At 37.4% G+C, this 27,320-nt stretch overlaps 2 protein-coding genes across 22 annotated transcripts in view; both read right to left on the reverse strand.

Annotated features, from left to right (window-relative positions):
• Nucleotides 1–1,701: 1,701 nt before the first annotated feature.
• On the reverse strand, nucleotides 1,702–5,720 carry LOC147760583 (cyclic GMP-AMP synthase-like receptor 2). The gene is made up of 2 exons (XM_087017041.1): nucleotides 5,594–5,720; nucleotides 1,702–3,217 (listed from the first exon to the last, which is right to left on the reverse strand). The coding sequence occupies exons 1-2, from the start codon at nucleotides 5,614–5,616 to the stop codon at nucleotides 1,702–1,704; spliced, it is 1,539 nt and encodes a 512-aa protein (XP_086873167.1). The 5' UTR covers nucleotides 5,617–5,720.
• Nucleotides 5,721–10,203: 4,483 nt separating this feature from the next.
• Nucleotides 10,204–27,320, reverse strand: part of LOC106157494 (uncharacterized) — a 36,156-nt gene continuing 19,039 nt past the window's right edge. For 8 of the 21 annotated variants that reach the window (XM_087016903.1, XM_087016900.1, XM_087016897.1 and 5 more), the window contains 3 exons: nucleotides 21,590–21,770; nucleotides 20,355–20,483; nucleotides 10,204–13,968 (listed from right to left, as the gene is read on the reverse strand). In XM_087016903.1, the coding sequence (XP_086873029.1) occupies nucleotides 11,895–13,968; nucleotides 20,355–20,377 (2,097 nt within the window). In that variant the 5' untranslated portion in view covers nucleotides 20,378–20,483; nucleotides 21,590–21,770 and the 3' untranslated portion in view covers nucleotides 10,204–11,894. The other 13 variants (XM_087016898.1, XM_087016896.1, XM_087016895.1 and 10 more) reach the window with 7 other exon arrangements.

A 27,320-nucleotide genomic window follows, 5' to 3' on the forward strand; every position in this document is an offset into this window, starting at 1 on the left:
GCTCTGATGTGATTTACTACATATGGTACATTTCATCTGGGAATATAATGCATTCTTATTTGTTCAAGACAAAATTTCAACCTTACTGCTCTGAAAGTCAAATCTCCGTTTTAAAATATAAATGTCAATATGAATATTTATTCAAACTAGTTCGCCATAGTCCTTAATTAAGCTATTATCAATACAATATTTTGAAACTTAATTTATATACCACATCATCTGAGATATATCTACATAAGTACCTCTTTTCTTTAAGTACATAAATGATGTCATTCTTCATCCATAAAAATAATTCACCTTTATATTCACAATGGCCAACCCATAGATCTGTCTATACAAGTTGTATATAGAAGTCCCTTCAGCAATCAACATTTTTGTGAATTTGATATCGTTTCAGAATTATATATGTTATTCTACTGTTTCCATCACCAGGAAAACATAATTTGACCACCCATTTCATCACAAAAACTGTTTGTAAATCATATGCACTGATAACTTTCAATCCCCATTTATATTCATGAACAAGGACATGTCTTTAAACATATATTTAGAGTCAAAATTGATCAAAAATGTTCTGCACGAATAAAATACAAGGACAAATAAAACGCAGTAGCAAGCTAGCCAGAATAACAGTGCCAGTGGCATTTATGTTTCTTGAACCCCATGACTCTACCAGCATTTCCGTCTAGTGGCCATCACAGTGAAAGGGCAAAATGGTTTACATGTATTTATGTAGTTTCCCAGCGCTATCTGTTTGTACAGCGGAAAAGTTAAGATTATCAAGCGCCTACTCGCACTAAATTTGATACTAAATTACGTATTTTTTACACAAAAAAGTTCTGAATGTGGTCATGATGACACAGAAAACATAAAATAAATCTGGTATGATTTGGTTTTTTTTGTGCTTTAATCAATGAGGGACAACGAGTGGACAACATATTGAAAACTATTTTAATTAAAATAAAAGTGATGCAGGGCAAAGTGTATATGTCCGTCCCCGTTATTTCTACGTCATGTACAAGGTAAATTCAACACTGACATTATTTTTAGATGTCCAATCCATCAAAAAGATCGCACATAAAATCTCCAATATCTGTGAAAACGCCCTCAATGGCCTTCAGTTCGTCGGCATATTCGCCTGATGTAGAGTTGGATGGCTCTTCATCCGAATATTCCTCCACTGAGACAAAAGTTTCTGTTGTCGTTGTTTCCTGCTCGTCCTCAGATTCTTCCTCTGACTTGAAAGTTTCTGCAAGCAGGCTTTCCTCGTCATCGTGTCTCATGCCACTTTGAAACAGAATATCTCCAGACAGTGCGTCATCATCATATTCTCCATCAGAGAAGTCGAGTGATTCTATTGCTTCATAATTCTGATCATCACAGTCACCCTTTGTTAGGTACAATGATTCTCTTGGTGCTGTTTCTTGATCGTCATCATATTCTTCTGCTGGTGTTTGTTCATGGTCTGGGACACCGTCCATTATCTCGTCGATAGTTTTACCGAAGAGTTCAAATGCTCCTTCCAGTTGATTGCAGGCTGAACCTAATATATCATCAACATCTGGTTTGAATGCGTTATTCGCCTCTACATGTAAATCCCCTATTTCATCACATACATATTCCACTGACTCTTTCAATTCTTCCTTAATTTGCATGAAGACGCTGTCTGATTCGCTCTTTGAAAAAGCGTCTACTGCTCCCTCAATTACATCGGTGAAACTTCCTGGGTGTTTTTCTGGTGTGGTTATAAGCGAGAGGCGTCTTTGACAGCAAGAAATGCTCCAGATCAAAATGAAGATCATAATTTGCTTGGATTTCCATGAGGATTGCTTTTGGATTTTGACGGATGTTGAGCAAGATGTCAACGTTTTTACTGATTAATTGTTTATCCATGTAATCTATCATGTTGTTTTCCGGTATGAAATAATTCGGGACACACTCTGTGGAGAGAAAATCAATCAAAAGGTCGAGGAAGTTGTAAAAACGTTGCCCCATCTCTTTATTTGTCCAACTTTCTTGTGGAATGCGCTCACATAACCAGAATAACATTGTCTTAAGGTGGTAGGTAAAAAGTACGCAAAGGTCTCCTAATCGATGCTTGTGTATTAGTTTTATAATACGGTAAATATGGCGCTGAACTTGATTTAGGGACAAGGCAAGATGACGCTCCCCTAAAACAAAAGAGATCCTCCATTCGGTTCGGCATTCTCGATTACCAGGATTGGCAACTGGTACAAGATGGCATCCAAGTTCTCTCACGGCTCTGATTTGATCGTCATTGGGCCAACCACTCGATCTCTTGCGAATAAGCCATGGTTTTGCTTTGCGGGGCCACTCGTTCCCCGGAAATGACAGAACTATATCCCCCGGCAGAACAATGTGTCGTTTAACTCCGGAAAACAATGGCAATTCCAATTTCGCCGCAGGGCCATTAAAAGTTACATTAAATAATTTCCAAATTATATTCAAAAATTCAAAATTGGAAGACGGGCCTTGTGCCCAAAATTGAAAACCTTTGTTGCTCAGGCATGCACCTTCTTGATCAAGTTCCAAAAGACCTGGAATTTTAAACATCCAGTGTTTGCCCTGGATCTTAAGTTTGACATAACCGGGGTGACAGTTTCGGTAGTCCACAAGGAACGCTGCCTCTACTGCTGTCTCTGACTCTGTACAAGTCTCGACAGTGGGGAATAATGGCGGTGTTAGTACTATCATGATATCTAAATCTGATATTTCAAGGTGAGCTTTATGATCAGAGCCGTGCAAAACAGGGATCACAAGGCCATCAAAGAAACTACCTAGAAACTTTAACTGCATGCTTATGGTCACATCTTTCATCGCCGGACTTAAATGCTGGAGAAACGTTTGGAATGCACTGTACTCCAACTGTTCAATATACTCATGAGGCAAATAATTATAACATGTTAGGTTTGTCAATAAACAGGCAACAGCAAACATTTTGAAAAATGCAAGAGGTCCGTTTTCCGCCAAGTTATTACCATCGTTGGAATTCAACAGAAATTTACACAACAGTTGGATTTCTATTTCAGCACGGACAGCATGTTGCCCAAACAGTTCTGTGAATAACCGGTGAAATTTTTTCATTATTAATGACTCCTGAGATAGAATCTCTGCCAAGTATGCTGAGAGGTTTTCCGTACAGTCAGTATTTTCCACATCTCGTCTCGCTCGTTTATCTCTTGAAGGAAATCTAAAACTGAATAAAAGTAAATATGATTTAAAAAAATCTATGTGTAAACTAGCTCAAATAAAGATCACTTTATGGAAGGTTTATTTAAACCCGTAGAAAAATATACATTTAAATAGGCCGAAATATTTAGCCACTACGACATACAAGTCTTTGTGAATAAAGATGTTTAAGTCCTTTTGTTCGAGGATTTTCAAATTGTTGGAAAAAAGTCATAGATAGACTCATCGATTAACTATAATTCATTCAAGCAATTCTCACGGACGATAGGAAAGTCTGCAAAGTTTAGATATGTACTATGCTCTTTCGTTTAAATCTACAATTGTTTCTGCTCAAACGTGTAGATTAAATCAAGCGTGAGCGTGACATCGGTAGATCCCGAGGAACCCTGAGTTACGGGGGTCCATGAAAACTCCCCTTCTACTACCACAATGTCGCAGCCTTACTTGGAAACGACGGAGTCCTTATGCAAGGGTGAGTTTCCAGTGCCCTCGGGAACTTCGTGTCCATGAATTCCACTAAGTAATTAGGGTGTAATTGACTATCGTTAATTACCCAGTAGCAGCTTCAGTAGGCGTGCCAGACAATCAAGCCACTTACACCGAATGCAGTTTAGCGAGAATCCCCGTAGAGTTAGATCTATCCAGCGTTTATGAGCTCGTCCCTAATGCTCCGGTCACACCTACAAGACGCAGGGTCGGCGCACGGCCGACGCGCTAAAACATTTTGGCAATTTTGGCCAGTGCGCTATTATGCGTCTGCATCCGTCAAACGCGCCGTGCGACAAATATGCATTCGTTTTCATTCGCTCTTGTGCGTCTGATTTTTTGTGCATGCACAAAAATGTGTGTTCAGCTCGACGCATGAACTTACACGTCAAAAGGTCGCTCGACATTCGCGGAGGCCGCTGGACCACCGTTAATCAGACGTTGCATAAACGCTAGGTGTTCGTTTCAAATTCGTTGGCTTTGGCGTAGTGAGCACACAGCACGCTTCCAACGCATGTGTAGCGAACATGCAGCTACTATAAACGGGTGCTAGACAAATCATTGCACATTGTACGGCGACTTGCAGTTATCGAGTAACAACGGAAAGCGATCCTGCGACACGGAGCTGTGAAATTTGATAAGCATGGATTATATTTGCCACGGGCTCCCCACGATGAAGGTGTGTACGATTTTCCTTACATTTTTATAATCGTGAGTAGCCATGGGTTACGGCGAATAGGTTGACATAACGTGCGCGAGCCGAATCATTTTTCTAAAATGATCTCAAGGTCAGGTGGGGAAAATAGTATGTTGTCTTAAAATGATCGTCCGGAGCCCTTTCAATCTCAGTGCAGTTGCCACTCGCCTTTTGTGCGGCTTCAATGATTTTTTGAACCTTATGTTGAGATTTTTAAAAAAATCACATATATGCAAATGAATTACACCTAGAGTTGAATAATTCCTTGATTATACTAACATTTAAACATCTTAACTGTTTTATGCCTCCATAGCCACCAAATAAGGAAGGAAAAGATTCAACAATTATCACGGTCACCGCAAGTCCAACGAACAATTAATGCCCGTGCGGCAATTGCGCAATGCCAGCTACCATAATTTTATTGTTACGGTTTCCGGGCTTGGGATTTAAAAAAAGTTTGTCAAAAAGCTTCAGATTGACAAAATCCTAGAGGCTACGGAGGTCGTGAATCCGTACGAGTTCGTACATGGTCACTGCCAGCCTCCGAACAGACGCTGCACGAAAAGGGATTACGGGCAGTTTACGAGCAGCGTAAGGACATAGCATGGAACATGTAAGCGGCTTACGGGTTCTCGTGGACCATTTGCACCGTATTTGCGCGCTTATCCTCAAGTCATTCTTCATGCTGTTATTTTACTTCTCTTTCCAATTTCGCCTTTGATGGTTTTAGGGAGCGTTATAATAGTAAAAAGTCAAAGAGATTTTTGAACTTGAAGATGTGCATCTTCTTGATATATGTGTGTATTTCGACATAAGTGGCTAGATACGCCCAGGGGCTGCACCGACAGCGCATCAAACAACAAAAAAACCGCACGGACACTGTACGTCAACTGCACAGTGGCTGATAGGGCTCTGTATATGATCGCTTTTCAACCGACAAATCGATCTTTCACGACCTAACTTCAAGGTCATGTAGGAGAAATGGCACGGCGACCGCATGTAATGTAGACATTCTCGGCATAGCCCGTAGCCCCTTACGGTGTCAAAAATATCGTACGGACAATCGAATGCGATTTCATCGCAAATGTAATCTAGGCTTTTTGAGGGCAAACATTGTGTCACAAGATTTTTCGCCACACATACGTATGTACATTTCATCATATATGTAACATGACGCAGTGGACAGTTTCATAAACTTACCTTTCGCCTCCCCATTCATCCATAGTGATAACTGCCTGAGACTTTAATTTTGAAGAGAGTTTCACTTCGTATTAGCCATAAACATCTGCGGAAAAGACCTTATTAACTGCAGCAGTCTTTCAGTGTGTGTCTATTGTCACTATATTTTCATGAGGGGAATTTTCTCTTGCGACGTACAATAATAAAGTATATAAATATCTGTATAAATATATTGATCCTGTGTTTACCTTTTCTCTAGGTGCTCATATGCATCACGCTATTAATGTCAAGGCGATATCCATTTCTTTTTTTAAACATACGAACAAGCAAGAAGAAACCGCTTTGAATAAAGCCGTTTTAAATTGTACTGAAAACAATGTTTTGAAAACAAACACAACAAATCTCATTGCTCTACCTCTACTCTGAGAGGCCAATTGAGTGATGGTACTAAATCCGACACCAAAATCTCGTCGGACATCGGTAAAAACTTGTCATGAAGTAGCTAAAGACAAATATGTGAATATCTAGTGAAAAATAAGTCTGTGATCCAGGTATAGGGGTACAGTATCCCCACATGTCCAACTTCAGCCATTACCGGAGCATTGTTGCGACACGACTGTAAACAAATTGCGTTACTTACATCAATAGTTGGCCTATTTGAGGTCTAGCCGTGGGGTGGGTATCCAATAACTCGTCACAATGAATTTTATTTTTTCAAGCCGAGTAAATAAGCATTTACTTTTTATTGCAGGCTGTACTTCTTACACATGAGTGGTATTTATGTCATTCATTTCAGGCCGCCATCCGCTTCGTTTCATTTTAATCCATTTTCAAATTCATGAAAATAGAACATAAGATTGTAGATAATTTTCCACAAAATAAACCAGCAAAAGTTTTGGGTTAAGCTCGTATTGAATGAACCACGCGCAACATATCTTATACTCCCCGTTTTATTACTTTACAGAACAAGCTCTGTTTATTCGTTCTAACGCGGTTAACATAAGTGTACAATGTGTACAGTGCACAGTGTAACATAAGGGTTTTTTGTAAACCCTTGGGCTGATCTTCTCCATTCCCACCACTGCCTGGTTCTCATCTACCGCAATGGGGTCACTTCTCGGGTACAGGCATGCAGTTTGTGTGTGTTGGGGGAGGGGAACCCTCTACCAGGGCCAAAGTTATTAAAGTGGACATTTTTGGCTGAGATCGGATCACAATTACTGTCTATTTATGTAGACACATATCTGTGAATATCTGTGAAAATTCAATCTGCATGTCTGTACCCGGGAAGTGACCCCATTGCGGTAGATGAGAACCAGGCAGTGGTGGGAATGGAGAAGGTCAGACCAAGGGTTTACATAGAGAAATAAGATCAAAAATATTTAAAATAGCCTGGGAGTCAAGGGTAAAAATAACAACCAAAAGTTGTACAAATTCATAGACCCCAGAATTAATACTCTACGAAGACATAGTAAAAGTTTTATATCGTTTTTTTTCTACCCATTTTGAAAACTTTTGAAATTTGGAACCCAGGTAGAAGGTGACTAAGTTGAATTATTCTGTGTGTTCGTAGATTTATCCGCTTAAGATGTTTCTGAATTGAGGCGATGTAGTCAACTTTCTTCCTTAAAATTTATATTTCCTAACATGTGGGGATTTTTCGCTTTTGACATTCCATAATCAGGCCTACCCAACTACCAGACTCGGCACCTAAGGATCCTGAATTAACCGGTATATCGGACCACACTTCCCGGTTTAAAGGTGTGTGTCAGATCGCATTTCGGAGTATCATACCCCATAACAAATTTTGTAGCACGACTGCGGGCTCATCCACGCTCGGCTGAACAACCTTAAACTGTACTCTTACTTTAGAGTACTCTATTTTATTGTCTCTATGGGGATATATGGGGACTTTACGACATTCGGTTTGAACGTTTTAACCACTTTTGATAGGGCATTTTGCATGTATTAGATTAATGTGACAGTCTAAGGTTCATCTAGGTGGCTTTCAAATTTATGCACCCGGTTTTAAAATCATATAGCGATTTTACGACAATCGTTTACTATCCAATCAAAGTGACAGCCGAGCATGCCAGGGCTCATCCTGTCGGTGTTCTGGCTGATACTCCGAAATGCGATCTGACACACACCTTGAAAACGGGTAGCGTGGTCCGATATACCGGTTAATTCAGGATCCTTAGGTGCCGAGTCTGGTAGTTGGGTAGGCCTGATTATGGAGTATGCAAACACCTATGTAGATATTAAATTACTTCAGATTTTTTAATTCATAGGCGATATTTATTTCGTTTTTAAACAAACAAGCAAATAAAAAATATGCAGCCGATTTAAATCGAAAAGAATATATAGATAGGAATAAATGAAATAATGAATGACTGAATGAATGAATAAATGAATGAATGAATGAGTTTTTAATGAAATTGAAAAGGGGCAGTATACACAAGTAAACATATTGACTCGTTTCAGTATATGGAGGCACAATGAATTGTAAACACCTGTATCTTTTTCTGAGCTTTCCCCACATAAAAATAAAGATAGATTTAATGTCTTCTCACATTTAAGATCTGCGTGAAGGAGAATTTTTATGACACGTACGACTGTGTAAACAAATGGGGTCACTTATATTTAAAGTTGGCCAAGTTGTGTGGTGTCCAATTACACGCATTAGAATATGTAACCATCTGTAAATGTGCAATCGTCTTGAGTTATCTTGACTTGATACGACTTTCTGTGGCGCCCTCTTATTGGTGTTTCGTCTTTTGTTCTCTCGTTCTGTGTTCCCGCGTCCGTGTCGTGTGACATCTCCGTATATAAGGCGCTGCCGCTGCCTGGGGCCGTCGTTCGTCTGTCTGTATTTCTGTATAACTAATCAAAGTTTGGCCATACAGTTCTTATGATAAAATGCCCCTGAATTAAATCAGAAGTGAAAATTTACGTATAGAAATAAATTACTTAACAACACCGAGTGTCCGTCTGTTACATATGTTTTTTTATTGTATTAGGTTGTTTTCTTTGGATGATGGTGATTTATATCATTTATAGGAGGCCGCTATCCGCTCCTTTGTTTCACTTTCATGCATTCAAATACATGGAAAAACACTAGGGTTCGTTCCCAATCAAGCCATAGTTCTACATAGATCGATAGAACTCAGTGGAGACACCCGCTGAATACAATCAGGTCAATGGATTCTGAACACACCTCTCCCCGGCATGGTGATTATACCAGTACGTTAAAAACATATGGTGATGTGTTGTTCTGTTTATCTGATGGCATTCAGATTGAATCGCTCAGCGTACACGCAGAACGTTAGTTTCATTGGGGATGGACTATAAGATTATAGATGACTTGACTCTAGATATACCAGGTAAAAGTTTGGATAAAGCTCGTGATTTATAAGATCTAAAGCTACGGGTCTTATGTTCTCCTCTTGTTTCGCTTACGCGGTATAACGGGGGTTAATATAGGCCTACAATGGACATTGTTCAGGTTATCAGACCCCTCTCCAACAACACACAAATGCATGTCTGTACCCAGCAGGGAAACCATTGCGGTAGATGAGAGTCCGGTGTTTGTGAGTGCTAAAAATGGAGATGGCCACGCCTGGTACATATTTTGAGAAACTATAGGTAAACACAGACATTCATATGACGCACCGTAAATCAAATTGTCGCTCCCTGAACCATAGAGAGTTCCTGTACCAGGGATTATTTAATTAGACGTATACTACCCGGTCGACTCGTTTGAAAATCTTTGTGTGTAAATATCCCCCCCTGAGTAAATATCCTAAAGTTACATACTGGTATCATTCCCAATACAGATATTTTAAAATTATAAAATACCTCAAATAAAGTACCGGATGTCGATATTTCCTTTTCGAATTTTAGAAAGACTGTGTTTGTTTGTCCTCATGATCAGTGTCTGGCCAGAGGGTTAGATGATAATTATTTAATCAAAAATAGTTTAAAATTGTCTCAATCCATTTTGAGTCTGCGTGCAAGATTATAATTAGATGTTAAATATTTAACTAAAATGGTATAAAAAGTATTCAGCCATTTCAGTGTCCGTAATATCCTACACTTAAGCTACTGAGTAGTGACGTTTTGAAAATGAGACTTAATATTTAAAAAAAAATCGCTCACTTTGTCTATAATCATTATGGTGTCATCTGCGTTATGAGCACAATTATGTCTTGAACTTTATTTATCCTGGCACGCAGAGCACGTGGCGATAGCCGCATTTGGAAAGAATTGGTGTTATTACCTTTTCGAGAAATATTTATATTTCTTGCTGCTGACGGTCCTATAGATAATTGATCACTGAGAAAAGGTTCTAGTATGAGACTGTATGGCCCTCTGTTTCCAATGAGGAGATCAATTATTTTGTTTTGCGACACGATATCATGGCTTTTATCTGTAACACATTATGAAATTAATCTTGGTCTTGAATAAGTTCAACTTAAATGTACTTTAAAATGATAATAATAAATAAGTGCGTCAAAAGTAATCGGTTGCGTCCTCTTAAGAACATTGTACTTATACTATTTTAAAGCAGTAAAAACAACAATTGCAACCATAGATATGTTATGTGATAAAAAATTGTAGTAATAACATAATGTTTTTTAACTAAATTTATTTACCAATTCAATTCAATGTTCAATTCAAGTTAAATCATAATATTCATCAAGCAATGCCTACATGCCACTTGTTTTCCTCTATATTCTTATACAGGTACATCATATATTTAACTATAATTATCGTTTATTACAACTGTTGTTAAATGTTTTTTTACCTCTTTAAAAAGTTTGTCACAATTGATCATTTTCAATTTTTTCTCTAATTTTAAACATTCAATAAAATAAAAAAAAACCGTGGGATAATCAGTTTGCACAGACGAAAAATATTTGAAGGTAACGCATTATAAAATCTTATTTCCTTAAATACTTCTCTATAGGATAAATCCCGTACGATATTTTTCACAGAACTGCTCTGATATCATTGGCTACATATGGTACTTTACATCTAGTATTTTCATGCATTTTAATTTGTTTAAGACAACAATCATACTTTCTGTCTTGGAAGTAAATTTTTACTTTTAAAATCACACTCTGAAAATTAACATAAACTGGACATACTTTTGATTTGCCATAATCCTTTATTTACTGATTAACAATACAATATCTTAAAACTTGGTATCCCATTGATATATAAGACTATCATGTCCCACCACAAGAGATGTATAAACATTTTTTAACTAGATCGCTCACGTAAATGAAGCCATTTTTCATCAAGAAAAAAAGAGTGCATGTTTACATCCAGAATGGCCATAATAAAAATTATATTTAAAAGTCGCCACAACTATCTAAAGTCACCATTTTTTGGATTAATACTGTTACAGCATATATGCTGTGTCAGTAATTCAAAGTACCTTGAATATGGACAGGTTCAATGGACAGGTACACTTTGCCATGCATCACTTCGCAAATTTACAAGAGAGATTTTAACTTGTTACCATCATTGATAAAAGCACAGGAAATGAATATTGTCAGGTTCTTGTTTGTAACCGCCATCTTCATCGTAACCGCCTCGATTACAGAGGAATAACTTTGTAGCGGGTTGTGAGTAAAATCTTTGCTCAAAGCTTATGTAAAAGACTGAATGAATGGACAGAATCAGAAAATATTAAAAATAAATCTAAATCTAAATCTAATATACAATGATAAGAAAGTACCTCCTAAAACAAATGGGGCGTCTTTATTGTCTTTTTGTAGCTTTTCAAAAATGTTTCGATTGTATATGGAGAGACTTAGATTAGAGATTTAGATTAATAATGAACTCTGAAGATGTTTCTTGACAATTTCCCTTAATTTCATATTAATTATCAATCACGGTAAATTTATGTTTAATTTTTCGCTTGGTACTGTTACGTAAAAAAGTACTCGTTTTGGGGGGCATGAGAAAAAAAAAACCTAAATAAATTAACGCTTTTTTCACATTTGCATTGTTTGTTTCTCCTTGACTCTACCAATCCTCCAGCTTCACATATTAAACAATATAAACAGTATTAATTTGGTAATATCAATAATAATGAAAGAAACAGGACGATATGCATACCAAAATTCCCGTGTACCAACCATTTTGGTCAAGAGTGTATATTCTACAGCTATGTACCCCGACTTATCTACTAACGTATACTGGTGGCTTTTTGATCTTCGTCTACATGTTTATCTGTTGAGTCAAAGGGGTTTTTTTTTGCTCATCGATCAACAGATCTTTCGTCGAATGAAGCGACTGTGTCGGACGTTAGCTAATGTTTGCCATCAGGTTCCGTTTCTGTTGTGGCGAGCTTCTCTCTAGATGGTGCATCCCTACTATCAGAGATTCTTGGTGCTTCATAATGCCGTTCATCACATCGTTTATAAAGTACTATGATTCCTGTTCCATCACCGTCATCAGGTGCGAAAGCTTCTTTTTGTATTGTTTCCTGCTCTTCCTTACAACCGTCGTATGTTGAATCAAATATTTTGTACGAAAATCTCTTGCTCGGCACCAGACTGCACGGTGTAGCAAGCGATTCTTCCGATGAGGAGTCGTGATCACATTTTCTATCGGGGACGTCAGACAATATTATTGCTGCTGGATTATGTTGGTCATCACACCGTTTATACAGTACAACGATTCCTGTTGATGTCCCTTTTTCAGCTCCTTCAAATTCATATTCATTCAAAACGAACGGTTTTATAGAGGCTGCTTCCTTTAATTCCATTGAGTCATAGTCTGAGCCATTCTTTGAAAAATCGTCCTTTGCTCCCCCGATTGCCCCGTTAAGATCAACCGAATCATGTTTTGATAAGCTCTCGGCCAAAATATCACACATGACACCGCCTAATATGGCACCGAATTCATCAGGTGAGTCTCTCTCAAGCAATCTTTGAATATCCTGCAATTCCTCTCGAATTTTCGATTCTGTCAGGACACAATGGATGAAATCAGGATCTAGGTCGTACGTTGCTTGAATAACGTGGAGGATTGCTTTTGGATTATGGCGGATTTTATTTAAAATGTCGACGCTCTCATTTACAAGCTGTTCATCCATGTAATCTATCATGTTGTTTTCTCGTATGAAGTAGTTTGGGATACACTTTGAGGAAAGAAAATCAAGCAAAAGATCGAAGAAGTCGTAGAAACGTTGCCCCATCTCTTCGTCTGTCCACTTTTCCTGTGGAATGCGCTCACATAACCAGAATAACGTTGTCTTAAGATGGTAGGTAGAGAGGACGCCAAGTTCTGCTAATCGGTGTTTGTGTATCAATTTTATGATGCGGTAAACGTAGCGCTGAACTTGAGTAAATGACAAGGCAAGATAACGTTCTCCCTCAACGAAAGAGATCCTCCATTCGGTTCGACAATCTTTATCACCAGGATTCGGAACCGGGACAAAATAACATCCAAGTTCTTTCACAGTATTGATTTGTTTCCTATTGGGCCAACCACTTAATCTTTTACGGCTGAGCCATTCCGTTGCTTCGTTTGGCCAGTCATGCCACGAAAATGAAACAACGATGTCGCAACTAGCAGTTAAACCTAAACTGCCTTTTTCACACATTGTTGCTTCAAAAGATAATGCTGGGCCATTACTAAATGTATTATAGTTGATATCTCCTTCAGGTATATTCGTGGATTCGGATTCCTCCACGTGCAATAAAATGTGCATGCATTTGTTGCTCAGATATATATCCTCGTGATCAGTTTCCAAAACGCCTGGCTTTTCAAATATCCAGTGTTTGCCCATGACCTTCAGTTTGACATAACCGGGGTGACAGCCACTGCCATCTATGAGCATATGAGACGTGACTTTGGGGAAAAATGGCGGGTTAAGTACAATCATGACATCGAAGTCTATCATTACAAGGAGCGTTTTTTGCACAAAAGGGTAAGAAAGACCGTCAGCTAAACTTCCCAAAAGTTTCACTTGTATGTAATCGGACGCATCTTTCAGCACAGGATGAGAGCATAAATTTTTTCGAAGAAGATAATGGATGCCCTGCTCTACGTGCAAATAAGGTACACGCTGATAACACTCAAAGTTTGTATGTGCAAGGTCCAACAGAACTTTTAGTCCAAATGCTATTTCATCATTTTCTGCCTCCAAATTTGGTTTATACATTTTGAAGAGTCTTACAAAGAAATGTACCGACTCTTTTAATTCACAGTCATTAGGATCTGCCTTCTTAAATAACCTTTTGGCCATATGTTTAAGACATCTCATATGAAATGCGCTCTGAGGTAGCATATCTAACAAGAAGGCTGAGAAGCTTTTCATATCTTCTTTATTTTCAACATTGCGTCTCTGCTGATGTGTAGTTGAAGGGAATCTGAAACTGAAAGAAAAAAAGATATGTCAGAGTGCAACCCAAACTGGCGTAGTGTTTACAGGTAAATGCTCCGTAAAAACGTTTCTTCTTATTCCCAAAACAATGTTTTCAGGATGGTAAAAAGACGGGTTGGATGTAAAGTGACGGTTGTATTTATTTACATTTTAAATTCGACAAACCTGTCTAAGCCCTGTAATTAAGTGTACGTATTTTTCTTTTTGTCTATAGTGTACGTTTATCTGTCCAGATTAACACTGGAAGTGACTTTTTTCTCCTGCATGTATATCAGTGATATTTCTGTCGACTTTTAACCGCTGTTGCGGTCCCGTTTAAAATGCTGACAACTCCAGATGACCCAGATAACAGGTTGTAAACGTTTAAGAACACTGTAAAAGCGAATTAGGTTGCTCATTATAATAAAAAAGATTATAGTTGTACCAGCACCTGAACATTGAACAGATGTGGGTTCACTAGTGCCGTTGGCAAAATGACCACCTGTCATCAAAAACGTGACTGCCTTTTATGAACTGACCTTATATATTCTGCCCAAGTTCTCATTCCATACACATAGAAAACAAAAACAAAATAAGATACAATTTTGAAACAATTATGTCGCTGCTTTCTTTGCACTGAACTTAAATGGATAGCATCCGTTCGTAAGATATCCATATTTCACAAGAAATACATTGTTACTCATAGAAACACAATTAATTCTATCTTGCCCCCCAAAACGGCGGTTAACACAATTATTTTGCAACTCCATAGATGGCTTTACTCTGTTATAACTTCTTAAGAGATTATTCCAAAAAAAAAATTCTTAAGGAAAAAAAAAAGAAAAGAAAAAAAAAAACAAAAAACAGGGACTAATTCTGAATGTGAGAATGGATTCAATAACAATTGGTTAGTATGGGAAACTTGTCCTTTACCCCAGGAAATTAATTTTTGGCCAAAATGAACAATTTTTATCCCTTTAATATTCTGCAAAAGTTGTCATTTCGTACACAGTAAACGAAAACATGATAAGACGCAATTTTAAAGGTACATACGAACCGAGCAACGGTGGATAGTAGCTTCCCAGTAACACATGTAAACCACTTCTACTACATTCTTATATGACTCAAATAAATTCGACATGCCAAAGGATAAACTGAATAGATCACTCGCGATCAGCCATAAAAGACCTTTAGACTGCTCCTTTCCTTAAATTTATGGTTGTAAATTTAACCTACTTCCGTGACCTACTTTCCTGCCCCATTGACATACAGCTTAGAATGCCAGCAGTTCAAACATCATTTTCGGGTAAAATTAAACAATGCCTTTTGGTAATTCTCTTAGTTATACTACTTGAAGCTATATGCTGCCATTTGGTTGGTTTTTGTGACAAAAAATTGACTTTGTGTGCATCTTTCATCTAAATTTAAGCAATTTAAGCAATTAATTTTAATTTAAGCAATTCTAACAAGTGACTTTTTCTTTTGAATTCACAAACAGAGTGGACAAAAATTAAAAAGAAAACCTTCAAACAACCCTTCACAACAACCCTTCACAACATATTGGGTTAAAGAAAACAACGAACAACAGGGTTGCAAACATTGCAGACCAGTTTAGTGACAGTCTCTGTAAGAATAAGAAAAATAGCACAAAGCATTATCTCAAATTCTGTTTTCAATTAATTTATTGCGATGAACTACGTCAAAAACTAATTAATCGATGCCAATATTTTATATAGTTCAAATATTCAGATAATTGAATTTAAGAGCGTATTATGGTTAAGCTTGAGATTTTCCTCCCATTTCGTTTTCTTATGTAAAATGTTCAGGTTACCACATACACCGGCAACTACATGTAACTCATATGGTTTTGAAAGCTGTTTATATAAGGTATACACAACAGATATTCAGGTACCAAATAATATAATATTTTTAAAACACAATGACACACAAACTATTTGTGATTATATAAAAATCAGAATATGCTTCTAATGTAATGTACGTATGGCAATAATAAGTGAAGACGGCCAGTCAATGAAAACTATTTTTGATAATAAAGAAATCAGAAAATGTACTTCCTAATGTGATGTGTGATAATAATAGACAAAGACGGCCAGTCAGTGAGAATTGTATTTGAATATGGCAAATTTGTCTTTAATTCACAAATAATAATAATAATTTTGAATTCACAAGAGTTATTTTTCTATGATTTCAAAGCAAGCAAAACTATTTAATTTTACTCAAATAGAAATATGTGTTTTTATCAATATTTGATTATTCAAAGTATCCTGTAACTGAACCACTTTATTTTCCTTACTATTATAGTTGTATATCTATCTACCCAGGGGCGGATCCAGACTTTTTGGAAGCGGGGGTCCGTTTTTTGGGATTGACAGGCCTCGAATTTCGAGACCGACCCTCACCCTCTTGGTGTCAGGTTCGGGGCACTCTCGATGGTGTTTTAAATCAATTTAACTATATAATTCAGCTAGACTATTTTGGTGCGTTTTTTATTTAGAAATCGAAGTCAGGACCCCACCCCCGACACCCTTTAATCCGTCACTGCTATCTATCTATCTATCTATCTGATTCCATTGGGATGGTTTGTGTAGTTCACGTTTAAACGAAGCTAATTTATTGGGTTATTATGACAACTGTTCTGTGCTCAAATATCGTAGATTGTTCGCGACACCCACGTATACTTACGTACTCTTTTGAATAGTTTGCGACCGCTTTCACGAAGATATCTGTTGTTGACATCGGCAAATAAATCATGCTGCCACATCTACCGCAATGCCGCGGTAATAGGTTTATGAATATTTGAGTAGATTTGTCAACGTTTAATATATATATTTAAGGATCATCGAGAACTTTTACTGAAAGCGTGCCTATTTTAGTCAATTTTTACAGGTGTGTAATTGAAAGCATTCTGGCGTAGGGAATTATAATATCCCGCACGAAAACGAAGTAGATACTCCAGCGCAGTAGCCTACTGCAATCATACTGCAAACATGCTTCAAATCTGCTTCGATTGGGGAGCTAATTAGCATAGTTGAAACATGCTTCTATCATGCTGCTAATCTACTGCATTAATGCTCCTCCTCTGTACAAACCTGTGTAATTTTTGAAGTAGAATTGCAGTAGGCTAAACTGCATTTCTACTGCAAATATGCTCCACACCACTACTGCGTTAATGCTTCTTTGTACTTCGATACTACTGCATTTTCGTGCGGGATGGTATAGCGGAACAACTGGGGAGGAAAAAAAACAAAAAAACTAACCAACGTTGTAAAAACTGCAAGTAAGATTATCGGACAGGATCTACCCAAGCTGGATGATGTTTTTCAAGACAGAATTGATAAAATAATTGTCAACACCATGGAAGACTCTTTTCATCCTGCATCATCACTTTTTACGTTTTTACCAAGCAACAGTAGACATTTAACTTTTAAAGGCTTTTTAACCAGCTTTTATCCAAGTGCAGTGACGCATTCTAATTTGATCTCAAAACTAAATTCTTAATTTACTTATTGCATTATTGTACTCTGTATATTATCAAACTTGCTCCAAAAGGAAAATGATTTCCGAGTTTTATAATTGGCTAAATAAACTCTTATCTTATAAAAGCGGGCGCATACCAGTTCTGGGTGCGGTCAGGTTGTTCTTCACAGAATGTAATAAGGTGACACTAGTGGGTTGGATTTGGTCTTAAAGTGCAATTTAAGTTCACAAGTGATCTAACACGATCTTAATCATTACAGCAGTAGTCTTAAAATGGACTGAATCTGCTTTTAAGATAAAAAATGGTCTAACATCTACTTATGTGGTCAAGCAGTTTCCTCCTCTCACAATGGGGGATGCCTCCCCTCACAATAGAGGGCACCTCTGCTCACAATAGAAGAATGTGTAAGAGGAGACTACTTAATATGGCTGCCAGACAAGAAATGGTCTTATTTATGGTTTAAGATCATGTAAGACTATTTGTGAACTTAAATTGCACTTTAAGACCAAATCAAGCCCAATAGTGTGAGCTATGTAGAACGCTTTGAATATGAACATTTAGTTGTTGATTTATTTCGATATGAAAAGATCTAGTAAACCGTCATCACCTATTTGTAGTTAATCGAATCGGGTGATATTTGTCATATTTTTATATCGACATATTTAGTTGACATGTACATTATTGCACCAAGTATTTGAACAAAATGAAACATTTAAAACATTTTTTCTTCGGAACTTACGTTACCTACTGTAGTATTATAGCCCAGAAAATGAACAACTTAGGTTAGGAAAAAAATTGGTAAAAAAGGTTTCTCAACTGGTTCTGGTCCGTTAGTTAAAAAATTCGCACGAATCCCCCATGGCAAAGTCTTGTTTCCACAAAAATCCAAAATGGCCGCCACTGAATAGGGTTGGTCACCTTGAAATCCATATCTTGGGAACCCAATGTCACAGAAACATAAAAGTATTAATAGAAGTAACAATTTCAATTAAGTAAGGTACTGTCAATATATTGCAACTATTGCAAAGATAATGCATTACAAGGTCAATGCATTTTTGGAGCAAAAACCCATTTTATCTGTATTACAGTTTCCCAGTGTAATAGAAACGTGTTATAAGAAACACTACCAACCAAGTAAGGCACTGGCAAACACTTGTCATTATTTTAAGGTCACCAAGGGCCAAGTTATGAACACATTTCGAGGGCATGGTACTTTTCGAGTGAATAATGTCATATTATCTATATCTTGGTAACCGTATTTTACTAAAACATGTTTAATGCATCAATTCCTACTAAATGAAAAAAATCAACAATTATTTGCAACTAATCTAAAGGAAAATTAGTAACTTGTCTTGTATGAAGACAATAACTTGTAGATGGTGCCCTTTGAGTGTTAATTCAGCACCTGTTTTCCTGAATATCTCAATTCTTGGTCCTACATTGGGATTCTGAAATAAGCACCATGCCATTTGCCACGGAGAACTTGTTCTGCAAAAGTAAACACCTTGTTAGAAGGTGTAATATGTTTTGGTCGAAAAACCTTACAGTTGCTGCATCGTATTGTGCTCATCAAAGTCAAAAGTAGTCATACAGGGGTATGTTTTCATATCATGCCATCCCCTGTCATATTGGAGAACTAGTACTGAGATATGATCGCAACCTGGAAGTATTTATCAGGTCTCTTAGGATAGGAAACTAGCTACAGGCTCAACAACATTCGTTACATTGCTGCAGCTGAGGACAGCAAATAAAACCATCTCCCTTCAAGAGATGTGCAAACACTTGTAGCAGTTGGCTAGGATCTAACACAGAGGAGAAAAGCTTTGTATCCTTCAGTTTGAAGCTCACTATTTGACATGGCCATCTGGCAAATATTAAGTGATCAGGTGGTAAAAATTTTCATTTAGGTTTTTGCATGCAGAGATTATCTGCAAGTTGTATTGAAGAAAACGGTACAACTTATCTGCCGAGGACGCATTTGCCTTTCAACCATTGTCCATCATGCAGTCAAAATTGTCCTTGTATTTGCTCGGGATAACTGTTTGTATTTCTTCCCTGAAAGGGACTCTTTTTTTGACCATATCTAACACAGCTATGCCATACCTAGACCCACAGCTAGCATTTGTGGGAAACGTATGGCTAGTTAGTTTGAAGGTTAGAGGGAAGTACTGGAAGCATATTAAGCTGGAGAAAATCTCAAGTTGTTAGCTACGGATTTTCAAATGGTGTTGCAGTCTGACTTTTGGGCAAGAAGGTAAATACGATAAAAAGATGCCATTGCACCTGGTTATGTTTACCCAGAGAAATTGATTACCTACTTCTGATATGGTTTGTTTCATTCCCTATAAACTTACCACCAGTTGCATAATTGGTTTTACTCCAAGCCTGTGGCCAGTGTAAAGTGCCCTCTTGAAGTGATGTTGTAAGTGGCATTGGGGAGCATTTCCTATTCACTTATATTCTCTCTCTCTTTATATATATATATATATATATATATATATATATATATATATATATATATATATATATATATGTATATATCAGAATATGTGCAGATACATACAGTGTCTGTATATGTATATGAAACAATACATTGTACAATTATCAAACATTCTGGACCTGATGAAATCAAATAAAACTATTTCCTTTAGACAGTTTCTATTCAAATGATTGAATAATTTCAGAACAGCTGAGATGAGGACAGTCCCTTTACCATCTTTACAAACATTTTGGTCTTGGTAAGCAAAAATGTTTACAGGAGAGTGTTTGAATGCACGAGCTTGTCTTACATAGTACAAAGCAGGGTTAAATTTAATGAAGGTAAACTATCAAGTGAACTCAGTATGAGTTTTTCCATGTAGGAAATATGACGTATTACATATATCATAAATCAAGCTTACCCTTTGTCCTCCCTTTCATCCATGGTACACGCTGTCAAAAAGCCCTTGAATAGATTTTTACTTCGTAATTGTTGTTATTCATCAGTATTGGTCGAGTACCAAGAGGCAGCGGAAAACTTACAGGCACGTCTAAATGAAATAGAAAATTCATACAAAAATGTTGTCTGGCACACGCATAATACACACCACAAGGGGAGGCATCGCATATAGCATCATCCACAAACACCTAAACGCAAAACAACTCTGAGCTTTTACTGCAAAAGGCCAGGTCACAAAAAAAGCAGATTTCAGAGAGTTAAAAGCACAATTAAGGAAAATTGATGTAGCAAGAATAATCTCAAATAAATCCAGCGGAAGACTGGATTTAGTGGCCACCTTTAGTGGGGTTAGATGTACATTGTAAACTATGGTAAATTCCGCTAAGGAGGTTATGTTTTCACCCTTGTTTGTTTGTCTGTCTGTCTGTCTGTCTGTCTGTCATCAACATAACTCAAAAAGTTATGGACCGATTTTGATGAAATAAAATAGATTCAATTATGCTTTATTTAATTTTGTTCACTGTATTTAAGATGTAAAGTGAAAAAATAAATAATATTCTTCGAAAAGAAAATATATATTCAATGTTTTTGTATTTTTTGCTTATCAAAAAAAAAAAAAAAAAAAAAAAACATTTGCCCCTGGAGGTATGAACACAATACACGTGCTTGCGTGTGCCAAGTTTGACAGCTACACTATATGCCCGATACCACTACAAGGGCTGCGCAATGGCTACATCAAAATCAGTTTTCAAAGCAGACTGTTACTTGTATTGTGGCACTGACCTTCGACTGCAAGATATTCTTAATTCATACTTCTAACTCCGCGTCAGCCACTTCGCTTCTTGTCTCGTCTGCACTAGATAACGTGCAGAGCAAGGCGGAAAAGGCAGCGCCAGGCGGCCAAACCTGTGACGTACGAGACTTATGACTTCCAAATATGGATCCAAATATGGAAGCGCTCTAGGCAAAATTTTGAAGAAGAACGCCCACAGCTTGACGGTGTTCGCTAGAGCCTGGTATTGCTGATATAGGTTATATATGAAATCAAGATTGAGCTGGCAATACCGGAATCTAGAACCTCGGGTATACATAGTATAAAACAGGGTTAAATTCAATGGAGGTAAATTATCAAGCGCATTCAGTACGGGTTTTCCAAGTATGAGATATGACGTACTTTATATCGTAAATCAAAATTACCATTTGTCTCCGCTTTCATCCATAGTACACACTCAGAAAGCCCTTGGATAGACTTTTACTTCGTGGTAGTTATACATCAGTATTAGCCGAGTACCCGTCCATTGGGAAGTATGATAATGGGACTCCATGTACCTTTAGTATCTGCTTTTGGATGATAGTTGATTGGTATTAGTTTGTGGAACTGAAATTAAACTAAATTAAACTAAAATGAACTCCTTAGTGAATCATTGTACAGAGAGCTACATGAATGATACCACAGGTAATTAAGTTAAATGTTTTTATAAGTACTGTTTATGTAGTTAGTATACATCGTTTTGTTAGAGATAATGTATGCAGGCATTAATTACCACCAGTTCTCTTTATAAAGCTGTTTAAGATAACAATCGTCACCAGAATACATGTAGAACGTTTATATAACTTCTAAGTACTAATTTAATCATGGTGATCTTGATGCCATTCAAAACGTCCACTGGGATAAACTATACCACAGTGACTGTGTCCATCAGCAATGTGATATGTTTTATCAGACCCTGCATAACTTAATAGAAACCCACTTCCCCACCAAGATTGTGACAAGGGGTACACATGACAAGCCTTGGGTGACAGATGAGTTTCGTGACCTAATCATCCAACGCCAGCGTGCCTTTCAACTGAAGGACCCTGAATTTAGAAAACTTAGAAAAAAAGTAAACCAAGAACGCAAACGGTTACAAACAGTCTACTACAGAACTCAAATTGAAGAGGCAAAATCGTCAGATCCAGGGAAATGGTGGAAAGGTATCAATAACATCATGGGTAAATCTCAAAACAGTGCCTCTTTAACCACCGTGCCCAACCATCTCCATGAGGGGGCTATGGAAGCACTTGCACAAAACATCAACAACTTCTTCCAGTCCATTACTTCTCACCTAGACCCCTTAGATGAGATGGACTTCCATGATGTTAACATTCCCTCACAGTACCAGCTCACAGTAGAACAATTGGAAAGATTTCTCATTACTATTAACACAAACAAGGCATCCGGCCCTGATAATTTACCGAAATGGATTCTCAAAGACTTTGCTGGAGTTCTCGGTGCACCAGTATGTGCAATCTGGAACAATACCATACGTCAAGGAAAGCTACCAACAATCTGAAAATGCGCCAATGTAGTGCCACTGCCTAAAATTAAACCAGCACTGAGCGTGGAAAATGATTTAAGACCTGTTTCCCTAGCGCCTATCCTCAGCAAGTAATTAGAAGCACTCATTTTTACATAGCTGTGGGAGATAATAGGACCACATATTAAGAAATATCAGTTTGGCAATGTTAAAGGTTCCTCCACCACAATGTCCTTAATCGAGCTATTTGACACCTGGGCCAAGGCCAGTGACACTCATGGGGCACAGACTCGGGTTTTATTACTTGATTTTAGAAAAGCGTTTGGTTTAATAGACCACAATATATTGCTACAGGTAGGCAAGCTCTGCAGCTATGGAGTACCTCCAGTATTACTCAGATGGGCCCATGCCTTTTTACTTAATAGACAACAACGGATCAAGCGTGGATCAGCAATGTCACAATGCTGCCATATTCATGGGGGCATGCCCCAGGGTACAAAACTAGGACCTCTCCTTTTCATTACAATGATAAATAACATGGAATGTTTTTTACCAGCAGTAAAGTATGTGGATGAAACTACAGTTTATGAGACAGTCCACCAACCATCTCCAAGGGAAATAGAACAAGGTGCCAAACCTACACAATCTAAACTTCCCATAGCAGCCTCAAACCTATATGAATGGACAAAACAAAATACCTTGCTAATTAATCCTTAAAAAAAACTGTTGAACTGTTTATCTGTTTCAGTAAAAACCCAACTGTACCTGATAACCTATAAATTGGTGGTATAAAAATCGAACAAGTTTCACATGCCAAACTGCTGGGAGTTTATATCAGTTTTAATTTGAAGTGGGACTTACATATAGAAAATATTCTCTCAAAAGCTGCATCCAGACTGTATTTCTTATGCATGGTCAAACACGCTGGGGTGCCGAGATATGACCTCTTACAAATTTATAAAAGCAATCTCAGACCAACACTTGAGTACGCTTGTCAGCTATGACATGCTGGAATTACCGCACAGCAATCTAAAGCCTTAGAGAACATCCCAAAAAAGAGCTCTTCATATTATATACCCTGAACTCACTTATAACGAAGCAATGGACATCACTGAATTACCTACCTTGAAATCTCGGCTTACTGACTTGCGCAAAAAATTATTTAATGAGATAAAACTGTGTACCCATAGATTAAATCATCTTTCACCTCGTGTCATAGAAAATGACCTAATTAATATTTATAGATATGTTTTACCAAAATGTCGGACAAAAAGATATAGAAACACTTTTATCCCATACTGTTTATATACTTGTCAACGATCAAGGTCTATCCATGAACTTTAAGCTTTTAAAAAGAACAACGAATCACCATTTTTAACCTCATTATTGTTTTTATAATTTAGAATTTATCTTAAAGCTCTATTTTAATACTACATCTTTATACTTTTATACATATACATTCAATATACGTCTTATATATTGCAAATAACACAATAAACCTTTATTACCCCACACCATGATGGATATGCTGCTTTGGGTTCGAAAATTCAGTACATGTGGTCCAAATGCTTTACCAGCATTTCGCCAGCATCGGACCTGTCTGTCATCAGAGGTCAGAGCAAAGCGACTCTCATCAGAAAAAAAAACATATATAGGACCGATTGTCATGGACTGTCCGGTTCCAGATCCTGTTGGCCTTAGTTCACTCTACGTTGCTTGTTTTGTAACGATATACGAGGTCTCAGTCTTGTTACCCTGCTGTACACTTTCTGAGCATGTAACTGACGCCTAGCAGTTTTCAGAGACAGATTGTTATGTGTGAAATTGTTCCCCCGTGTTGTCAACTGACAAGCAATGTCGAACTTTGACAACCTGGACATCAAAATCAATCGTCGGTCTTCACGGCCAGTAGTTTTTCTTGGACGACCCATCATAGGCAGTTTGTCTCTTGGTCCAGTGTTTTTATACCTAGTCCAGACCCTCTGCACGGTTCTGACTGAACAATTCAACTGTATCGATATTCTGACATTGCTTATATTCCGCCTCTTCAGGTTAATAACTGGACGTCTATAATCGTTAGGTACCGTACTTGGATTAAGAATGTGTACATTTACCCCGTGGACCATTTGAAGGTTACACTGCGATTAATGCGGTGGAAAATACAATAGAGAGAGTGTATAATGATAGGGTCGCTAAACGATTGTTGACGGCATATAGTAACTAGCCTAATCCCCTGGTCGCCTGGGTAGCCACGCCCCCTTAGAGTACTTATGTAAACAAACGGTCTCCCGTAGCGAACTATCCTTTTGTTCAACAGCTTCGCGCGTGCAGCTGATTATGTATGTAGTGACACTATAGCTAACTGCATATAAATTTGTGCTAGCTGTTATTTGATTCATTCTGCTGTGTCGGATGTTGTGGATCAGCCCACTGGTTCGTCGACTTATGTTTTTCTGAAGTTTGGTGGTGCAGATTTTGAGTGCTTAATTATTTACCCTCCTTCTAACAAGAGAAAGGGGAAGGGAGATAAAAAGAGCGAGTGTCAAATGAAACGGGTAATGAGTAATACATTACATTAAATAAAGGGACTCGCGGTGGAAGAAACGATTGCATCAAGGTATGCCATTATAATCCGACATGGCCCATAACATGATCCATAACATGACTCATTGTTGTATACCTTATATTTGTGCCGACTTATATTTTACTCTCGTTCATTTCGTGAAACTATTTCCTTGAATAAAGTTTTGCCTGTATAAATTAACTTTGTGACATGAAGTAATTAATAAAACGCGCCTGTTGAAAAGGGGGCTTTTCGTAACTAATAAAGGTTCACTATTCAGAAAAATATCGTCGCCGTTCGTCGCCGCTACCTTCAGGAAAGCGTACCCTCCGCGTGGATCACCGGCATTTTTGATTATCTGACAAATTAGGCAATTTACGTTTTAGCTAATAATTCTGAATTTACTAATATTTTGGACTAAATTCGATGTCAGATTCATAGCAATGACGGAGAGCCGCCAGAGTAACTGTTTAATTTTCTAAACTAATCAAACTAGAACGCATGGCGATAAAATGTGTCGCTAGATCTTGTAAACACTCAGTGAAATGCACCTAGTGACTATATTCAATGTGCCGTCACTTAATTGCTTTCTCGATTTCATTAATTGACAATAGTAATTGCAGATAACAAGGAAGAGGAAATGCTGAAGACAAAACAACGTCGGGTCTTTGTGTGACTTTCTCCCTAAACACTTTTTATGTTGCTGTCAAAGAAAAAGGAGTCTAGTTAGCGATTATTTAAACCACTGCTGCTGCTTTTGCAGGTAGACTTCCTCGTTTATCATTTAAATGCTCCCCTCCCCCAGCAGACCCAACTTGATGCATGTACGTCTTGGTAGCTATAGTACAGATCTTGGTTCAAGTAATGAAAGGTTTAAGCACAAAACGATAATTTGAGGCTATTTTTTCATTCAAGACAAAATAAAGTATCTATGGTGTGTGACAATAGGGACTTTACAAAGCTTAATTTGTCCTTAAATATATATTCCAGTAGCATAGGCGAGCGATGTAATTGTAACCTCAACTTGAGGTATCCTTGATGAAAGCGGAGTACAAAAATTAACTTTTTTAAATATCGATTACAACATGCTGTACAATGATGTTGAGACTAAAGGGTTTAATGGACTTCTTTGCCTTAAAAGCAATTCATTTCAATATTAAAAGAAACAGTTTTTTCGGGGAGCGCGGGTAGACAGTTTACGTCAGGTGATTCGTTAAAGTCGAGGAGTGTTTCACTATCAAATGTGTAAATCATATATGTCATAAAACACTATAAGAAAGTTTTTTGTTACGATCTGCAACATTTGTTCATTTATATAGCAGGGCGAAGTTAAAGCCAGAGGTAAATAGAACCTAATACCTTAATCCTTCTCGTCCATTTATTTAAATCGTATCAAAACGTTTGATACACAATGTTCATTAAATTCATAATTTTGGCGATTTATTAAAACCATATTGGTACATAAAAGTTTAAGATTAGCATAAGTTAAGCAACAACCAGTATGAAGAACAACACCCTTTTTAAATGAGGCAAGACACCCTCTTCACACTGATTATAACCTTGAGAAAGACATTATGCAACTTAAGGCAAAGGAGTTATGCAAAGTTCTTTCAACTCGTGTGTGAATACAACACTTTCTTTGTCACTTTTACAAGACAATGGAGGCGAGCAAGTAGAGTAATTACAATATTCAATAAAAAGGACATTAGTATAGAAAGCTAACTTCGGGTCAGCCCTTTGCTTGTTCGAATGAAAGAGATAGATATCGCGCCGCGACTCCCTTTATTAAACCTTCGTGTGATTGTGTAAAAGTGTGAAAGACAGACAACGGTCTTTAGTCGCTGTTGATATTGTTCGCGATTAATATTGAAGTATAACTCCTTCGCCTGCATGTAAACGTGTTACTTTTCCTCATGTTCACTATATTTCTTTTAGGTGGTTAAGACAATGGGATGAGATCGATAAAAGTAAAGGTTAATCTAAACAATATTAGATGCGATTTTTGTGAAATGACTTATTAAGTGATGTGCATGTACCAAGCATGTTTAAATTCTTGAATTTCTAATTT

This window comes from Lingula anatina, chromosome 7 (genome assembly GCF_051362555.1).
Source record: "Lingula anatina isolate TDL-2025a chromosome 7, LinAna3.0, whole genome shotgun sequence".
In the NCBI taxonomy this organism is placed as follows: domain Eukaryota; kingdom Metazoa; phylum Brachiopoda; class Lingulata; order Lingulida; family Lingulidae; genus Lingula; species Lingula anatina.